Source organism: Salvia miltiorrhiza, chromosome 8, assembly GCF_028751815.1.
Source record: "Salvia miltiorrhiza cultivar Shanhuang (shh) chromosome 8, IMPLAD_Smil_shh, whole genome shotgun sequence".
In the NCBI taxonomy this organism is placed as follows: Eukaryota; Viridiplantae; Streptophyta; class Magnoliopsida; order Lamiales; family Lamiaceae; genus Salvia; species Salvia miltiorrhiza.
Genome location: NC_080394.1, coordinates 52,645,383 through 52,664,326, shown reverse-complemented (window position 1 = coordinate 52,664,326; position 18,944 = coordinate 52,645,383). Strand labels below are relative to the sequence as shown.

At 39.9% G+C, this 18,944-nt stretch overlaps 2 protein-coding genes and 1 pseudogene across 2 annotated transcripts; all 3 read right to left on the bottom strand.

Moving 5' to 3' along the window:
- Window positions 1-477: 477 nt before the first annotated feature.
- On the bottom strand, window positions 478-4,371 carry LOC130999026 (sphingoid long-chain bases kinase 2, mitochondrial). Its single transcript, XM_057924499.1, has 12 exons — window positions 3,985-4,371; window positions 3,676-3,752; window positions 3,169-3,222; window positions 3,031-3,090; window positions 2,838-2,912; window positions 2,655-2,701; window positions 2,504-2,544; window positions 2,312-2,396; window positions 2,079-2,193; window positions 1,856-1,978; window positions 1,381-1,481; window positions 478-1,019 (listed from the first exon to the last, which is right to left on the bottom strand). The coding sequence occupies exons 1-12, from the start codon at window positions 4,142-4,144 to the stop codon at window positions 890-892; spliced, it is 1,068 nt and encodes a 355-aa protein (XP_057780482.1). The 5' UTR covers window positions 4,145-4,371; the 3' UTR covers window positions 478-889.
- Window positions 4,372-5,628: 1,257 nt separating this feature from the next.
- On the bottom strand, window positions 5,629-8,614 carry LOC130998660 (50S ribosomal protein L5, chloroplastic-like; annotated as a pseudogene).
- Window positions 8,007-16,557, bottom strand: LOC130999025 (DExH-box ATP-dependent RNA helicase DExH12-like). Its single transcript, XM_057924498.1, has 5 exons — window positions 16,369-16,557; window positions 12,943-15,916; window positions 11,908-12,297; window positions 8,572-11,800; window positions 8,007-8,233 (listed from the first exon to the last, which is right to left on the bottom strand). Exons 2-4 carry the CDS (start codon window positions 15,886-15,888, stop codon window positions 8,618-8,620), a joined length of 6,519 nt encoding a protein of 2,172 aa, XP_057780481.1. The 5' UTR covers window positions 15,889-15,916; window positions 16,369-16,557; the 3' UTR covers window positions 8,007-8,233; window positions 8,572-8,617.
- Between the last annotated feature and the right edge of the window lie 2,387 nt (window positions 16,558-18,944).

Sequence of the window (18,944 nt, the reverse complement as noted above, 5' to 3'; positions counted from 1 at the left end):
GTTAATTGATTTTTTTTACCTTTTATCAACAATTATATCATTACTGTCGACACAAATTATTATTTAACATGATTTATTCAATTAACAATACCTTCAATTTTATTTTTAGAAAACTCGTAAGTTCAGAGTTTCTCCAAAATAACACCCACATTCTTCTAAGAAACTAAGGATCACTGTTTTTTTGATAAATTATTAACAATATTAAATAAAGAAATTTAAACGAACTCAATACTACCTTAGGCATTAACTCATTACCGTTTGGCCAACACACGCACACTGTTAGACATATTTCTCATATAAGTATCTGTAACATGTACAAGTACAAGGATCAACAGGATCACATACATTTATATAGTTTTCCATCCAACAAGAACAAGCAGCAAATTAAGACCAGCCTTAGGCCAAGGAAAAAAAAAAAGCAGCCTTAGGCCTTCAGCTCATGGTGACACTAAGAAGAAAAGAAGACGACAAAGAACAAAACGAAGAAGACGAAGAAACTATAAAAAATCCAGAAATATAGTCCAAGAGTAATGTTAGAACATTGAACATTGGCCCCTATTCTTTTTCTGCATCGCTATCGCCCCAAAAAGGTTATCATTAACCCAAGTCGGCATCCTTTCTCACAGTGAGAGTTGCTCTTATTTGAGGGAGATGCTAGTGTATCATATCTATTGCACTAAGCAAAATGTTGAGCTTTCTTGGAAGGAATCCCAAATATTTGCTATCCAACGGGACAAGTACACAGACTCGACAAAACTGGAATTCATTGACACGGGAGCAACGCTTTCTAACTTGTTCTTATCTGATGGAGATGCTAGCATACAAGTACACAGACTCGACAAAACTGGAATTCATTCTCTTTCTAAATTGTTCTTATTTGAGGGAGACGCTAGCATATCATTTCTATTACACCAGGCAAAATGCTGAACTTTCTTGGAAGGAATCCCAAATATTCCCCATCCGACTGGACAAAGATACTGTGACGGCTAGCAATCTCCTCGACTTCAATTGTACGTGCACTGGGAGAACACAGAGGAATACTTCACATAAAAATAAGAACATTTGACAGAGTATAAACAGATATGAGCAATGAAAAAAAAAAAGTGAGATAGAAGACAATATATAGGTCACCATATAGTCGCATAGTTTCCCCTTCATAAGTGGCAGGCACTCTTTATGTTCAGAAACACAAGATTATTTATGTTGGATCAATGATGTGCTCGGACTAATTTCAAATATTTGTAATTAAAAATTAGTTGCAGTATTAAAAAAGTGAGATGGCTAGGTTCATGACATGCTGAAGATCCAAAACTAGCAATTGCATCTAATAAGTGAAATATTATACTATGAGAATGGGAAAATAATTGCCATGTAGTTTACCTTCTAGAAGATACGTTTTTCACAGACAAGTGTGTACCGTTGTATAGCTTGTGCATTTTGAGGATGAAATCATACCATTTGAAGTCCTGAAGAACCACCACCTGAAAGAAAACAAGTTTGGGGCCGTAAAATTATTGTTGTGACTTCCTTTTCTTTATTTTAATTTATTATAGTATTGCATCTTGTTGGGGTTCTGCCTCAGTCTCAGCTAATTAACAAGCAGAGTTCGAGTCCAATAGTATTTGGCTCATTAGCTTGCAAACTTGCTCGTCTTGCAAGCCTATAGGTGAGCCCTAGCTTGAGCAGAGCTCAGCTTGCACTTGAACTGGGTTATATGCTTTACAAGCCAGAGCTCGTTTAAGTTGAGCCATTGGCTAACTTAACAATTTTGATTTGAGCCAAATCTAAGCCAACTACTCCTATTTTGCCAGGGTGGGGTTGTTTATAACCCTAGCTAAACATTGACTCTTTGCACCTCAAAATTCCTGCTAGACGGGTCTGCATTTGGTGTAATCTTCATTCCACCACCAAAATATTTGGCATTCCCAATGCAAAGAGCTGTTACCTGGGAATAAACTTCCCAGTCACCGTCATCAACCTTGGCAGCAACATTAACAGAGAGTGTAAGATTTTATTAGGAAAAGTTGATAAACAGAGCAAGATAAATTGAACAATTTAAACAAAAAAAAAAAAAAAACCTTTATTCTAAGATCCTGATTGTGATGGCCAAAAAATGCTTGCAAAGCACCTATAACATAACAGAAATTTCCAAACTTCTTGTATCTTGATGCATAATAACCAGCCTTAGCGCTCCTGCGAGGTTACCATAACCAAAGGTAAAGAACCCAAATACAAGGACACAGTTTAAAGCATTGCCAACAAATTTATGCTTACAAATGAATTCAAGCATTGCCAACAAAGTTACGCTTACAAATGAACATCAGCAACATTTATGAAATAGTGCAACTCTGCACTTTCTCCAGCGATGACGCCAACATCAATGCGAGATCTTATCCCTGAAAATGACATGAGAAGATAACATAAAAGCACTTAACTTGATAGGGTTGCATTCCATTACAAAATCTGAACAAGGTGAAAAATGAGTAACTATTAGCTAGATTACCTCTAGAAATGCGTTCAATGGCTTCATGAGGATCATTTTTCCTGATGAAAACAAAGAGAATGGAATCACATTAGTATTCAAGGGGGGCTAAGTGAATTATAACCGATGGAAACCTCCGCTAGGAAAACCAGAATCAGGAGATTGAACTGACCAGCCGAATGTTCTGGCAAAGTCAGATCCAGTTCCCAACGGAATAAGCTGTAGATAGGAAAATGAATACAATCATTTTCCATCGTGCCATAACACACAATTTAAGGTAAACAAAAATATGAATTCAACTTATCTGATAAGGAACAAATTATGCTGCATTTACAAGACAATGATTATCACTTACACCAAGAGCAGTTGTATGGCCAGATTGGTCGTGATCAGAAACTGGTTTCCCACCCCAGAAGAAGCCATTAACCACCTGCAGTTATTAGATTAATTGGGTTATTGCAATGAACCTCTTATAACTCACAGGATATATACTTATTGAAGCTAATGTGAAAGAGGAACTAGTTTCAGGGTAAAGTACTAAAACACACCTCATGAAGGGTTCCATCACCTCCTACTGCAATCACTGCATCAGCACCCTCACGGATGGCCTGACCACAGAATATGACTCAAACCTCATACTTTGTGTCCAATGCAGTCAGTCAAATATAATAGTTAAATTTTCTCACCTCTCTTGTAATATCAATGGCATGGCAAGGACCAGAAGTCAAAGATTCGCATATCTGACCATAGTATCAAAAAAATGACAAAAGTAAACGAAGAAGAATTAAGAAGATATATTGGACAGTGGAAACAGCAAATTTCTTGATTAAGGGCAGCAACAAAATAAGCCAAGTCAGACTGCAACAAGATATGTTTATCAAAATATGGCGAAAATATCATATGCACTATGTTTGGAACAGAAATCAGCTAGCGGAACAGCTCAATTAACTATATAGATTCCAAGTTTCACGAGTACATCAAAGGTCAAGCACATAAGCATAGAATCCTACAAAACACCAACTTCTGCAAGGAAGTGATTTCAATTGACAGCAGCAAAATTAGTCTTGAATTTATAGAACTGACTGATTGATTGTAACTGCAACGTTCAATCTCCAGATTAAAATTACCAAATAGTCCTCCAACAGCACACAAAAATCAAATTATGCCAATATTCGAACAAACCGTTTACTCACATTGCAATCAGAATCAAGGCGAGACCTCAGGTAAGGCAACAGCTTCTTCCACTCCTTGCCGGTCCTTCCATTAGCTCCTGCTCCAATTGCAACCATTTCAGACCACAGTTTAGTTCGCATTAAGCAGAAAACACTAAATTCTCACTAGGAAAAGAAAACTCAAACAAAACTAGATTTCAGCACACGCAGATTCCTCTGCAACAGTTATAAACCAACGAATCCAACAACTCAACGCAATCCGCAGCAGCGTTCGTGTTTACGTGTGTGCATCGCAAATTCAACCGGGAGCATAGAAAAACCGAAAGAGACCTCGAGGATTAACGATGAAGACGATGTCTCGGCGGCGAGAGGTGGCGCCGCCGCCTCTGCCGGTTGTATTGTCGGCGGCGAGATCTGGAGCGAGCGGTTGCTCTGCTCGGATAAACGAGGTTCTAGACATTGGGATGATCGCCACTGCACACGCAATCATAATTGCTATCGCATGTATAAATGTGTATAGCCAATATAAACTTCGGATAGTAATTAAGCGAGAAGATTTTGAAGGCAAATATGTGGATTGGGTGATTAAGGCTTAATCTGCAGTCTAAGCTCTGCGTAATTAGAGCTTTTAGTTCCGTTGTTTAATGGCGGCCAGCCGCCGTTATCTTAATAATCATCGGCCTTTACTGTCAAAAGGAAATTGTCGTCTCATAATTAATTCAAAATAACGAATTTCTATTTCTTTTTAAATAAACTACCATTTGCACTGCACCCCCAATGTAATGCATGATAGATGTTTTTACATTTCTAATATTTTATGTAAAATTGATAACTCAGTTAATATATTTATAAATATAATTTAAAAAAATTAATTAAATATATTTGAGCTGAATATTATATAAAAAATCACAATAATAAAAATTGATATCATAAAAGGTCAAAAAAAAAGTTTTATTAAAAAATGAAAATAAAAGTAAGAATAAAAAAGAATTGAAAAATAAATTTATTTAAAAAAATAAAAGAGCACAGATATTTTTTTTAATTTTAATCTTTAAATAATATAACTTTTATATTTTAAATCAAATATTTACATATAATATATCAAATTAAAGCTCTTATTGTGATCTTTAATTTGATATGTATATTAAATATTTTATAATTTATTTAATTTTACATTTCTAGAAATAAATAAATTAAAAAAAAAGATAAAGAAAAAGAAAATAAAAAGAAGAATATAACATTGTCACTCAATTTTGAAATCAATTCTAAATTGAAATCTTAGCTTTTTAATACTCCTCCGCCCACAAAGAGTGAGTATTTACTATTTTCGTCCGTCCATAAAGATGGTGTGTTTTCCTTTTTAAAAACCTTCTTTATACTTGAAACCCCATTCACACTCAATAGTTACAAAATACACATCATTTATTTTTACAATTTGGTGGACCCAATACTATTCTTTAATACTAAAATCACATCTACCAACTTTTTCTTTAAAATCTGTGCCCTCCACTCCACCACACGTTCTTTGTGGACGGGGGAGTACAATGTAGATTATTCTTTAGTTCCTTGGTACTTTTTGGTATGTTTCTTAGCATACATTTTAATTCTAATGAAATTTATTCAGTATTCCACCCAATCAAACACGATTATTAGTCATGTATTTTTGCTTAATTTTAAATCGGCATATAACGATCTACTAGGCATTTTTTTCATTAGATGATACAGATATTAATATCATTCTGCAACATCAATTAAAAAAATATCATTCTATAATATAAATATTTTGTGTTTCTTTAAAAGAATGTAACGAAAGTTATTATTAAACCTTCAAAGTTCAAAAGTTATATAAAATGTAGTAACTGATTACATTAATAAAATGATCGGAATAATATATTGATAAACTCTCGTATATACTTTTTTCTCTGTTAAGATACAAAATACATATCATGAATTTGATTAATCTACTCGTAAATCAAAAATCAAACTAGTACTCCATTAACTAAACCACATCAGAATATAATTTGGAAATATCAAGAATCAGTTGACTTCACAAGAACAAAAAACAATAACATGAATTTCCAACCAGAAACTCAAAATCATCATCGCTTCCAACATAAATACAAAAACGTTCGAGAACAAGAGAAGAGTTCTTATCTCTTCTTGGTCTTCTGCTTTGACCTTGCTTTCAATTTCGAGTCAAAGTGATGAGCCTTGAGCTTCTTCTTGCGCATTATGGTTGGAGCACCGCCGCCACCAGCACCTTCTCTAAAAGGCATTCCCATGAGAGCCAGCAATCTGTGAGCTTCTTTGTCCCAATGCAAACATCCATTCCCCTCGGCTTGCCAAGTAGGTCGAAACTGAGCTCTGGGAACACAGTCCGCTCGCGGAAGCCAATGCTGTAGTTGTCATTTCCATCAAAGCTATTGCCGCTCACCCCTTGAAAATCACGCGTCCTAGGAAATCCCAAGTTGATGAGCCGATCAAGAAAAGAGTACATCACCTGCCGAAAACAAATGAAGTTAAAGGGGAGAGTCGATGGTTAGCTCAAATGTGGTATTTCTTTCATAGCTTTACAACAGGTGAAATATCATAGGCAACAAGACACACAAAGGCAATTATCCAGGTGGTGACACCGATTACCACAGGTGGTTGTCATCGTCCTAGAACTTATAAGTACTCACTCCTAAGAATGGCTGCGGTCCAGGTAGCTAAGGATCCAAGAACTTCGGTCCTTTAATTGCCATTGTTCCAAGACATACCACAATAGATCCATGATGCCCCGAATAAAGGCAAGAATGTGACATTTATTTTCATAACCACTCGTGCCTTTTCCTGTGACAACCCTAATTGGAGCACTAAGTGTTTAGTTTCTAACATGCATTCTACATTCAGTAGGAGCAAACAAGGTCGGTTGGACTAGACAGATATATTGTACCTTTTATCATCATTTATTATGCCATATATCTTCATATTTCGTGTAAAAGTAAACGATAACCAGGTGCACAAGCACCTCAAACTCCACAACCCTTGTTTTTTTAACTAGTACCTCTGTTTGCCACTAGGTTAGTCAGTTTCACTTGGAATACCAATAACACTATAAATCAGTATGATATAACATGTCACTCTCTTATAACTTTTATGGCGTACAAACAAACACTCGAGGAGAGAAAGTGATGCAATGGGAATAATATCTTACACTGCCTCTTAGGTGCAAGCGATCCCAAGGGGTTGTCCTTCTCTAATCTTAAATGTGGCAATGGCCTTCTTTGCTCTTGTCTTGATTGGCCTTTGCCCAGTAATAAGTGCCAAATCATTCATAGCTGCATCCAAACCCTTCGCATTTTGGGCAGCCTCTCCAATTCCACAGTTCACCACAATCTTTAGGACTTTGGGGACCTGTACATTCACAGGATAAGATCAGAAAAACACCCTAAATGTAAAGAATAATCTAACTTTCTAACATCAGCTTTCAATGGTGCCTTGGTCAAAATTACCGTTCTTACAAATCTATCAACAGCAATAAGAAGATTTAAACACACTGAATAGCATCATCTGAAAGCTTTTCTGAATAGATTTATTTTCTATAAATACAGAAATGTAACATAATTGGATCGGAAGTTGTGCTCTACGAGTATTCAAAATCCCTCAAAACTCAATTGCCAGCCATGCTCAACGATAGTCAGTTTTACTGAAATCTATTCATGAAAGTAGATGATCCTTGTTTAGCTTTGCACAATAAGAAACTAACAAGCGTGAGCATGAATTATTGAAAGAAGCCAAACATATCAATATATGAATCAGAATAAATTTCCGAAGACATATTCATACATCAAATGGCTAGCTATTTATTTAACCATTTATTGACCAATTCCTACACATTCAGATATAAATTACCAGCCGCATTGTGAGTTCTCGAAATTGAACTAGTGACGCACACAAATACAGAAATCAGTAGTACCTGGAACACCTTAAACTAAAACAATCAGCCAAAATTCGACAGAAACTCGAGAATTGCACTGCATTAACCTGATGAACATTGGTGTAATTGAACTCTTCTTTGAGCGGAGCACGGGTTTGGAGCGGGTCGACCCGCCGCACTGAATAATTTGCGTTCGTTTTGGCTATCCCAAAATTTTTCTCATTATCAATTACCTCCAGATTGAAGTTAAGATGAAAGCCTTAAATGTCCATATGACTTAACCGATGCCATATAATAATGATGTAACCTGTTTTTTCACGTTAGATTCATACCAAGTTTCATAATTATACAACTATAAGTAATTTTAACTTTGTTACCTTCATGTTGGATTTCATCAACAAATGTCAAATTTGTTCCCCCATGCCAACCAACATTCAAAAGCAGAATATAATAGAAAATACCAACCAAATTACAACAGGAGTAACATTCTCATGGCAAAGCCAAAAATTGCGAGCAGACCGGTAGTTGTTACAGAACACAGGGATAAATAGATGTTTGCTTATACGAGTTCGAACCAACGAAAAACTGCAGAAGCTAGACGCAGTAAGTGTCCGGGAGTTCCAACAGCTAGCCACAGTACGATATGCACCACAATGAAGTCTGCAGAACATAACAAAGAATCAAGAGATGTTGATATTCCGTTAATGTGTAATGTAGAACACGTTGAATGACTATCATACTCACTAAGAAACATATGAAACTCGTCTTGGATTTTGACTTTTTATAAGCAGCATGAATAGGATTGGTCAACGTACAAGTTACAGAGAATTTTCATCCAAGGATGTTCAATGTTATAATCTTTTCAAAATATTCAGCACCATTACGGAGCAATTAATAAGATAATGCAGATTTTCAAATTAGATATTACTGACCAGAAGTGTATATGCAACAAGGTAATAAAACGAAAAAAAAAATCAGATAGCTTTCTGAGGACTTACAGGATGACGCATTGTCAAGCAGGTTAGGCTGGCAGGGAACCATCATCTAACTATCCTCTTCCAGTGTTCCTGCTTCCTTGACGTCCACAGTGAAGCTATACTCTTGATCACAACCTAGATAAGAATCACACATATAATATAGTGTGTATGTCTTTTTTCCGGGTTCTGTAGGAGCATCAAAGTCGAGTTTCACCCTGGACTTCCTCTGGAAAGTGACCCTTTTGATAGCAAGCAACTGATTGGTTTTGGTATCACCAACCACCAGCCACCAGCCCTCTTCTTTCGATTTAGGATATCTGGGGGCGTCAACAGGTCCAACCTCTGTTCTTCCTTCAAGATCACGTTCGAGGCTGACTTGTACATAAACTTTCTCCCCACTTGTGACATTCTCACTGTTCAGCACATCATAGGTCAGATCAATGTTGGGAAAGCGATTACAAAACCGAGCAATGTCCATCAACTGTGTATCGGAGATTTTCAATAGCTCCCGCCTTTCATCATCCTCCATTTCCAGCAGATCGAAGATTGTCTCAATATTTTTCCCAGGATTTTCCTGGCACCTCTTAGCCAATTCCTTGGTGAAGTGAGGAAGTTGGAGGAGCATTGAATCGCGCTCCCACATTCCCTGAGTTACCATCTGACTTACTTCCATGGCAAGAAGGGCCAGGCTGAGCCAGCCATTGCTCGAAATTACATCAACCATGGCCTGAAGAAGCCTGCTTGCATAGATAAGCACCTCCTGCTGGTCAGAAGACAAATCTCCACCAATTGTCTGCCTGGAGAAATGAGCTTGCAGTAGAGCATTTGCTTTGACATTTGGATCCGTGTACTTGGGATTTTCAAAGGAGAAGCGCTGATGATGTATTAACCTTCTTATCAACTCTTCTTCTCCAGGTCTTATTGGAAGCTGCTCGTACTCTGAGGCTGAAGCCAAGATTTCCAAGAGACCCTTCATCTTTGTTTTAGAAGTCAGAGAGGAACTGAAGCGCTCAATTGTTGTGTAACTAATATAGTAATAAGAAGCAATCAGGCCAAGATTTGCAGGGGCCAGTAAATAGTCATCCTCAACTTCAACACATTTACTCGCTTCTAGATCACTGATGGTGCTCTCCACGAGCTCGGACAGGTGATCTGAGAGATGCCTGTGACTGACACCTTGAAGATTGTAATAGTTTGGGTTCTGAGTCAGCCTTCTATAGATAAATGTCCAAGTCAGGTAGTCCACGGCATCCTGCTTGTTTTGGATGACCCCAACCACCACCTCGGCATTTAGATTATCATGCAGATAATGATGCAAATGGCTTTCAACCGGGAAAGCTTCATAGAGGAATTTCTTGTAATATTCTTTGCGTGGGGCATGACAGAGGATGACGCATTTTCCAGAATTGTCTACTAGCGGTCGACTGGCATGACCCATCATCTGCAGTAAATCAGTGACTGGATAATCACTATGAGCATTTTCTCTGCCATCATAGTACTGTGTTCCCATAACCACTACCAGATGAGCAGACAGTGGGACTCCCCAACACATTGTACTGCTCATCACACAGACTTGAATGCAACCTGTTTCAAACAATGTCTTTACTATATCCTGATCTGTACTGCTTAGGCCTTCATGCAAATAACCCACACCAAACTGAATAGTCTCCTTCAACATAGGTTCCTTTATGTTGGCAACAAAGGGAGCCAACTCTTCTGAAGACTGTAATAAGAACAAGGGTTTTTGTTCACTATCCACACTTGAATAAGTCATCAAGTCCACCGCAGTCATACGGGCATGCTTCCTGGTAGGAACAAATACAATGGCAGGTTTACCGTTCTTAGCATGCTGCACAATTGCTGTGTATGTAGGTTTTGTCATGGCTTGCATCCTTGCTTCAAAATTAGCAATGTCAACACCTTGGATGTGAATTTCCAAAGGTACAGGCCTAACACCAGGAGGGAAATTGAAAAGACCGTGGGATGTAGCGCCAATCCATTCTCCCAAATCCTTGGCATTTGCAAGAGAACTTGACAGGGCAACAATACGAATCTTGTTCTCCAGCTGACTAGCAATGTACCTCATCCTAGAGACTATGACCTCCAGGATAGGCCCACCTTGACCTCCAATCAAATGAAGTTCATCAATAATGAACACACTAACCTGCTGAACATGCTTCCTTTGTTTCCATCGGCGAGATAAAGCATCCCATTTCTCAGGAGTGCTTATGATTATTTGACCTTTCTCGAGAAGTTTCAAGTCTGTTGCAGTCTCCCCAGTTAATTCAACTACCTTCATTCCAAGACCCTCTCCAAATTTCTTCTTCCAATCCTGATACCTTTCCTTTGCGAGAGCTTCAATAGGAGCAATATAGACAGCCCTCATGGTACTTTCAGGTCCCTTTTGATGATTTCTCAAAATAGCAAACTCAGCACATATGGTCTTCCCACTACCAGTCGGTGCAGCAACCAAGACATTGTCATCTGAGTTATACAGGACAGTGAAGACCTGGGTTTGAACAGGATTGAAATGCTTGAACTGTTGATATAGCGATTCATACGCTGGATTCCTCAATGCTGTAACGGGTAGGGGTTGCAAATCAAGCAACTCAGTTGGAGGAGGATATTTCTCAGGCAAAATGAGGTGCCTGAAAGAAATGGGGAGAACAGTCTGTGACCCTAGCCATCTATCAGACACAACACTGATGAAATACTGAGGAGGTAGTGGTTCATATATAGGAACGGTGAAATTCAGCGTGTGATCCTCATCTACATACTGCTTCTTCAACATGAAATATTCGTGATGAAGAATATGTTCCCCATCATTATCCTCAACAATAATCCAGAAAGGCTCAACATATCCATGGACCTTGTCATCCCACTGGAAATCCGGCGTAATTGTCAGTTCAACCTTCAAAACAGAGCGAGTAATGGGTTGAACATGTGCAACCATGTTTAGTTTTGGGAACTGGTGAATACATCTATGAAGTGTTCTTCCCATTTTAGGGAAACGGGCAAGTTCTCCGATCTCCTGTGAAGAGAGATCATAGTACCTTTCCCAGGACAAATCTTTCTTTTCCAACTTCATCAAAATTTCATTTGGAATACCATGGAATTGACGAAGTGGTGTCTGCACACTCCACATTCTCTTGCCTATCATTTTACACAGTTTTAGAGCCTTCTCTGCCAATTGTGCCCATCCCCTTTTTACAACTATCTCAAATAGCGCTCGCATCAGACGCCCAGCACTCTGCGAAAGCAATTAAAAGTTAGTTAGAACTAGTTGCTGAGAGCAGCACAAAAAGATCAACCAACTTTAAAACATGCACAAAGTTAGATAGAAAAGAGGAGGCATACCTGAGTGATATAAACCATATCAGATGTCAATGATAGTCCTTCAAGCTTCAACTGTGAAATATAGGCTTGAAGAAGAACATTAATTTTGGCACTAGGTTCCTCAAGACTCTCTTTGATTGGTATTGGGACTCGCTCTAATAGCTTGACCAGCTCCATCTTCTCATCTTGTCTCACAGAGACGTACTTGAACTCTTCACTAAGGGAGAAGAGACGACAAAGTTCGATATCACCCATTGTTGGCTTCAAATGCTCATTGTACGTTGAAATAGTCCCATGAGTTATATAGTAATAGCTAGCAATGCGACCCAAGTCCGTGACCTGGAAATATCCACTTTTCCTGTCATACTTCACAAGATTATTCTTGTCCAGTATTGTTGCTGCTGAATGAATCTGAAAAGCGTGGAACATTAGTAACATGTAAAAAAGGCATTCTTACTAAATTCAACAGACCTATTAAATCTATACCAAATAATTTTAAGGTAAATCAAAATGAACCATGCAGAATTCAACAAGGTAACACTATCTTTTTATTATTTGATCAACAGTGGAGGAATGCTGGGGAGTCTAGAGATCTGTAAGGAACCAAAACCACAACCAATTGGCAAGTGCAATATGCCGCATGCTTGTTGGAGGTCAATTATGATTTAAGGCTTCATTCATAGAATATATTATGATTTATGACACAATAATGATATTACAGTATAATCAAATTACTGATTCACTAACATAGTATTATAACCTCATGTGCATTATAAAGGTTAAGTAGGTGTGTATGAACCCTAGGAAGATAGTCTCCTAAGATAAGTAACTTATTCAACTGCTACGTCTCAAAAACAGAAGCACGAGGCCTCAGCCTCCTGCCTACCTACCACCAAAAACAAAAGAACATTAGAAAAAGCAAAACAAGGATATCAAATCTTCTCTACAGGACAAGAAACATAGCTACTTGCAATAAAATCAACGGGCATACAATAAATCCAGCATACAATGCAAAATTAAAGTTTAGAAATAAGTAAACAGTATTTTAAAGCTTACCAGATCAGCTCTCCTTTCCTCCAAGGTCTCATCTGTCTTCAGAACATCGGGTGCCAAACCATAAAGGGTAGGATTACGCACCATTCGAACAAAAAGGTAAGTGTATGAGAGCCATTTGCATGCTTCTCTAGCATTCTGTACGCTTCCAAGGACAATCTCTGCATTTAACTGATCAGCCAATTTTGAAATAAACTGACTTTCAATAGGCAGCTGTTGATTCATCAAAGACAGATAATATTGCAGCTCACTATGCCCTGTTATAATGATTCCTTCACCATAAGTGTCATATTGAGGCCTTCCAGCACGGCCAAGCATCTGCATGACATCTAGAGGACTCAACTCAGTCCATGCTCCTTTTTCAGGATTGTAGATTTGAGTACCTTTGATAATAACAGTATGAGCAGGTAAATTAACACCCCAAGCTAGAGTTGCAGTAGAGACCAAGACTTGCACATGCCCATCTGCGAAAAGCTCTTCAACAATTTGGCGATCAGCTCTAACCATCCCAGCATTATGAATTGCAAAACCATATGGCAATAGGTCCTTAAGATCGCTACTCTTAACCAGCTCTGTATGAGACTGGAGAATTTCACGACTTGCACTATCCTCCTTCAAGAATTTACTCAGAGTATCATTAGCAAGGGCCGTGTCACGAATTGCGCGAGCAGTTTTTGTTGTCTCCTTCCTTGAGTGCACAAAGATCAACACCTGATGCTTTCCAGCGACGCTGATCACCTTCTCATAGCAAACATCATTCATCAATTGAAATCTTTGTAACGGTTTCTTTACTGTAATCCCGACATACTGCTGAGCCAAAGGAACAGGCCGGTAGCTATTATCAAAGTGGAACAGCCCCTTGTCTAGTTTAACTCGTAAAAATATAGCAACATCTTCATAATTTGGAAGTGTAGCAGATAAGCCAACAAGCCGAATGTGCTCTTTAGTAGTTTCAATTTGACGAACAGTTCTTGCAATTATACTTTCGAGCACAGGACCTCTATTATCATGCAGAAGATGGATCTCATCAATAATCAGGAGTTTTACAAGCTGTGTATAAGTACGATCACCTGATTTCCTGGTAATAATATCCCACTTCTCAGGGGTCGTCACTATAATTTGAGTTTCCTCAATCTGCTGACGCGTCAATGACTGATCTCCACTCAGTTCTCTAACCTTGACACCATATGGCTCCAGGCGATTAGAAAGGTTGCCTACAACCTCGGCCACCAGAGCCTTCATAGGTGCGACATACACAATCTTATAATTGCTATGGTTGTAAGACCCATCATTATTCCTATTCAGACCAATTTGCTGAAGTATGGTAAGCATAGCAACATTTGTTTTCCCAGCCCCAGTAGGAGCACATAACAAGATATTTTCTGGTGTGAATAGTGCAGAATCATAAACCTTACTCTGTACCCTGTTCAACTGGCTCATTCCTCTGAAAGCTGGTTGCGCCCAGTCGGGCAGGTCAGATATCTTCACAAGCTTTTCGTTATCAGCCAATGGCTTGGGCTTCAAAGCTGGCACATGAACTTCTTCATAACCCTTCTTATGATTTCTATAAGAACCCACTGGAAGCTCACATTTTTTGTTGGCCATCAGCAAGCCACCTTGTTGAAAGGCAAGGTTGTCAAGGTCAAGAAGTTGCCGCTGTCCCTTTAACCAACCACCATCAGCATCTCTATCAACCAGATCCCGACGCTCACGTCCACCATCTCCACCAGTTTCGTCCTTGAGTCGGCGAGCCTCCTCCCTAATGCTTTTCTCTAAGTTCTTTTGCCTCTCCTTGGCAGTCGCTCTAGTGGCATGCAACTGCTCCAGGATGGCAGCAAGATCTGACCCTAGACCTATCATTTCTTCTTCAATCTCCTTTCTCTTCTCTTGGTCTTCAGCCCTTGCCAGGCGGGTGCACCACACTACTTTCAACCGGTTACGCAATAAAAATTTGATAAGACTAAACTTATCAAACTGTAGATGCACCAACAGCTTTGTCTCAACTTCACGATCGTCACCTTCAGCAAGGATTTTAAGAACCTCTTCAGCGAGTTTCTGACTCTGTTGCGGATCAATCTTCTGGTCATACGCCTGTGTGATCTGCCTCTGAAGCCAATATGCATCAATATCCTGCACGTTCAATGTCATTCCCTCCATAGCTTCCTGTTCCTCATCATCATCAATCCCACCCATCTGCATGGCCCCAGAACCATCTACTTCAGTTACATCATCGTCATCCTCTTCATCCTCGGGTACCATATCCAAATCACTCTCCTCCTCCTCCTCTTCATTTTCCTCAAACTCCACAGCAACACCAACATCATCATCAAGGCCATCATCTCTATTAACAGCAGTATCACCAGCGTCGCCACCATCATGGTAATCAGTAATGCGTTTCCCAAGGGAAACTAGGTTATCAAAAGTAGTGCTAGTTATGGGGTTCAACAACTTCTCAATCTCCTTTTTCTTCTCAGGATTCTTGATGGTCTCATTCTTGAGAACAGCCAAAATCTCATCAGCAGCACCACTAACAATGTTCAAGGGCTGCCCACCCAGTTGTTGCTGAATAACACTGAGCATGGCTTCATAGGCAGCTCTTGTTTCCTTCGTCTTGGGCTGGTAAACACCTTCATCCGATGAGGTGAGGACACTCTCCTCCTGAAGACGCCTCTTCTTGCTCCTCGGTGGAGCAGCATCAAGAGCAGGCTCCCGCTCCTTCTTCTTTTTAGATTTCTTAAGCTTCTCCTCCAACTCAGGAGGTTTATCCCTGTATGCCCTGTCACCGAAGGATTTAGGGTCAATCTTCCCCCACAATGACTCTGGCTCCCCAGTTGGCTCATGGGTGTCACGAGGTCGAGAGTCCGTGGTAAGAACAAGACTCGAGTTTGCTCTGTACTCATACTGCTTGAACCGAGCATGCGCTTCAGCTCCGCCACCTGGATGAGCCATCTTGCCCGTCAACAGTTAACAAGGTTCCCTATATCACAACAAGAATAAAAACCTACAATCAATAACTCATCCCAAACCAAACATCCCAATCACGAAGAACAAAATTACCAAATTACGAAGAAGAAAAAAAAAATAGCCATTTCATAAACCCTAGGTTTTACAAAATTTAATGTTGTGAAAATCGCTGGAGGCGGATAATATCCAAACAAGTATAACCCAATATCAATGTTGTGAAAATCACTGTGCCCCTGTAAGATTTTTATGTATGCACGCCTCGTCGGCGAAAGGCGGCCGCCTCGACGCGCGCAGGTACTGAGACGATGCGAGAATGTAGGAATCGGGAGATGCAAACATATTTACATAAACGTGATTTCAGCAATTTACGCATAAAGATGGATTTCAGTAATCACATCAACAAAATTAATTCAATATCTTCACCATAAAAGAGAAATGTAAGGTGAAATCATCTTCCATAAATACCTCTTCTTCAATCTTGCTGCTGTGTCCCCAAGCTATGGAATTGAAGATGCAGATGAGGGAGAAGGGGAATTAGGGTTTAAGAAGGTTAGAAACAAAGAGTGCGAGAGTGCGATAACTCGTTTATTTCCATAAGGTTTTGATTTTTTTTTTCAATTGCTAAGTTTGTTGTTATTTCATTTCCAAAAGGGCGAGGCGACCGACTCATTCATATTTAATTTAAATCTATATCTATATCTATATCTATATCTATATCTATTAAGTTTTTTTTTTTAAGTTCTAATTTCTCATTAACTTTTTTCTTTTTTTCCACCAAATTATCTTTTCAATTATAATAATATACCCTCTCGTACGATGCACGAGCTATAATAAAATTTATAATTAACTATTTTAAAAAATTATATAAAAATGTCAAAATGAAAAATTACACTTTCTTTTGTCTTCTATAAACATGCATAAGTGCTTCAGGCACTGATTTTAAATGAAAAGTTATTTAAAATAGGGTTAATTACGTAAAAAATCATGAACTTTGGGCCGATTTTCAAGTTTGCCATGAACTTTTTTTTATCAAATTTTCCCTGAACTTAATCAACTGATCAATTTTGCCATGGTTTTCAAAAATTCTCAAATTGAGTGCTAACATGGCACTTTTCAGTGACCTGAAATATGACATGGTGCCGCCGGATGAAAACCAAAACGACGTCGTTTTACCTCAAATTCCAGCCCCCGTATTCTCCTCTCTGAACTTCGGCGAGGAGCCGCCCACCGGACCACCCCTGCCCTCAGTCTTGCAGAGCCCTAATTTTCTGTCTACTGCTCTTTCTTCGTCCACCCCCAAAGACGCCACCACCATCGTCGTCGGAAAGAAATCTTCTGCGCCGCCACCCTTAGTTTCTAGGGTTTCCACGCAACCGACTTCATCATCTTTGGCGTTGGGCCAACAACCATATCCTATATTTGCTTGATTTTCAACACCAGCAATGCTAACACACACACACACACACACACAAGATCAAAATCAAAAATTTCCCAACAATTAAAGGAAACCCATTTCCCGAATCGACAAATTTTCAATTCACCCATCTGATTCCTTCAATGGAGGCCCCAGGCTCATCGAAGAAGATGATAGCGATGCAGGAGGAGATGGTGGAGGCGAAAGTGCTGCTCATCCTCTTCAACAAATGCCAACAGACGGAGCTCTGGTGATGGGGGTGGAGGAGTGGAGGGGGCGGCGGATCTGGTGATGGTGGTAGGGGAGGCCGATGGAGAAAGAGGTGTGGTGGTGGAGAAGGGCGGCGGGGCGGCGACAGAATTCTTCAATTCCAGAGCTGACTAAGCCTTGCCAGAGTGCAGCGCTGCCAGAGGCAACTCTGCCGACTCTGCTCTGCTCTGCCGACTCAGCTCTGGAGTGAAATATCAGCTCTGGCAATGAAGTGACGTCGTTTGACGTGAATTATCAGCTCTTCGATTTTGGATACAGGGGTGGATCTGAGGGGGTGGGCGGCGGTAAGGGCGTCGTTGCCTTGCTGCCGTCAACCTGAGAATAGAGCCGATGAAGAGAGTTTTCAGAGAGGATTTTGAGCGAATGGAATTGGGGATCTAGGGCTCCGATGGCGGCTGGGTCGCTGTCAATCGGAGGGAGAGAGATAGAGGGAGGCGGCGGCGCCTCGCCGTCGCCAAGGAGGAGGAAGGTGGAGGCGGCGTGGAGGTGGTTTCCGCCAGGTTCAGTGAGGCAGAGGGAGACAGGGGCGGTGAGAGATGAGGGAGTCGATTTTCTATTTTTTTTTATTTTTTTCCAAGTAGGCGCCACATCAGCTCGGTATTACCACGTAAGCGCCATGTCAGCTCGGTATTGCCACGTAGGTGCCAGCTAAGACCGAACCTTCACCGGAGGTAAAAACCGTGGCAAAATTGATCGATTGGTTAAGTTCTGGGAAAATTTGATAAAAAAAAAAGTTCATGGTAAACTTGAAAATCGGCCCAAAGTTCATGGAAAATTTTCGCGTAATTAACCCTTTAAAATATCAATAATTGAGGAAGTATCTCAATAAGGGTATTTAATAACAGGGTTAATTACGTGAAAAATCATGAACTTTGGGCCCATTTCCAAGTTTGCCATGAACTTTTTTTTTATCAAATTTTCCCTAAACTTAAGGGGCTGATCAATTTTGCCACGGTTTTTACCTCCGGTGAAGGTCCGGTCTTAGCTGGCGCCTACGTGGCAATACCGAGCTAACATGGCGCCTACGTGGTAATACCGAACTGATGTGGCGCCTACTTGGAAAAAAAATAAACAAAAAATAGTAAATCGATTATTTTCCTCCATTTTCTCCTCTTTCTCAGTGAACGCACGCCTCTCTCTCTCTCAAAAGAAAATCTGCTCAGCCCCTCTCTTTCAATTCCCAAAATCGACGTCTCCTCCTCAGCCATGAGTTCCGCCACACGCTACCACCGATCTCCGGCCTAGGATGGCGATGTTGAGCCGCCGCTCCCTTCGACTCACTCATTTCTCACCGTCTCTGTCTCCCTCTCGGATTCTGGCTCGCCGAGCCCTTGCTCGACTTACCACCTTCGGAGAC

What these genes read in the sequence shown, in the direction of transcription:
- LOC130999026 (XM_057924499.1), bottom strand. Translation starts at nt 4,144, where the DNA reads ATGATTGCGTGTGCAGTGGCGATCATCCCAATGTCTAGAACCTCGTTT. An exon ending in CCATTGATATTACAAGAGAG is followed by an intron (nt 3,091 to 3,168) that starts GTGAGAAAATTT and finishes TTCTGTGGTCAG; the next exon opens with GCCATCCGTGAGGGTGCTGA. An exon ending in TTTGCCAGAACATTCGGCTG is followed by an intron (nt 2,545 to 2,654) that starts GTCAGTTCAATC and finishes TGTTTTCATCAG; the next exon opens with GAAAAATGATCCTCATGAAG.
- LOC130999025 (XM_057924498.1), bottom strand. Translation starts at nt 15,888, where the DNA reads ATGGCTCATCCAGGTGGCGGAGCTGAAGCGCATGCTCGGTTCAAGCAG. An exon ending in AGGAAAGGAGAGCTGATCTG is followed by an intron (nt 12,298 to 12,942) that starts GTAAGCTTTAAA and finishes CACGCTTTTCAG; the next exon opens with ATTCATTCAGCAGCAACAAT. An exon ending in ATATGGTTTATATCACTCAG is followed by an intron (nt 11,801 to 11,907) that starts GTATGCCTCCTC and finishes TTGCTTTCGCAG; the next exon opens with AGTGCTGGGCGTCTGATGCG.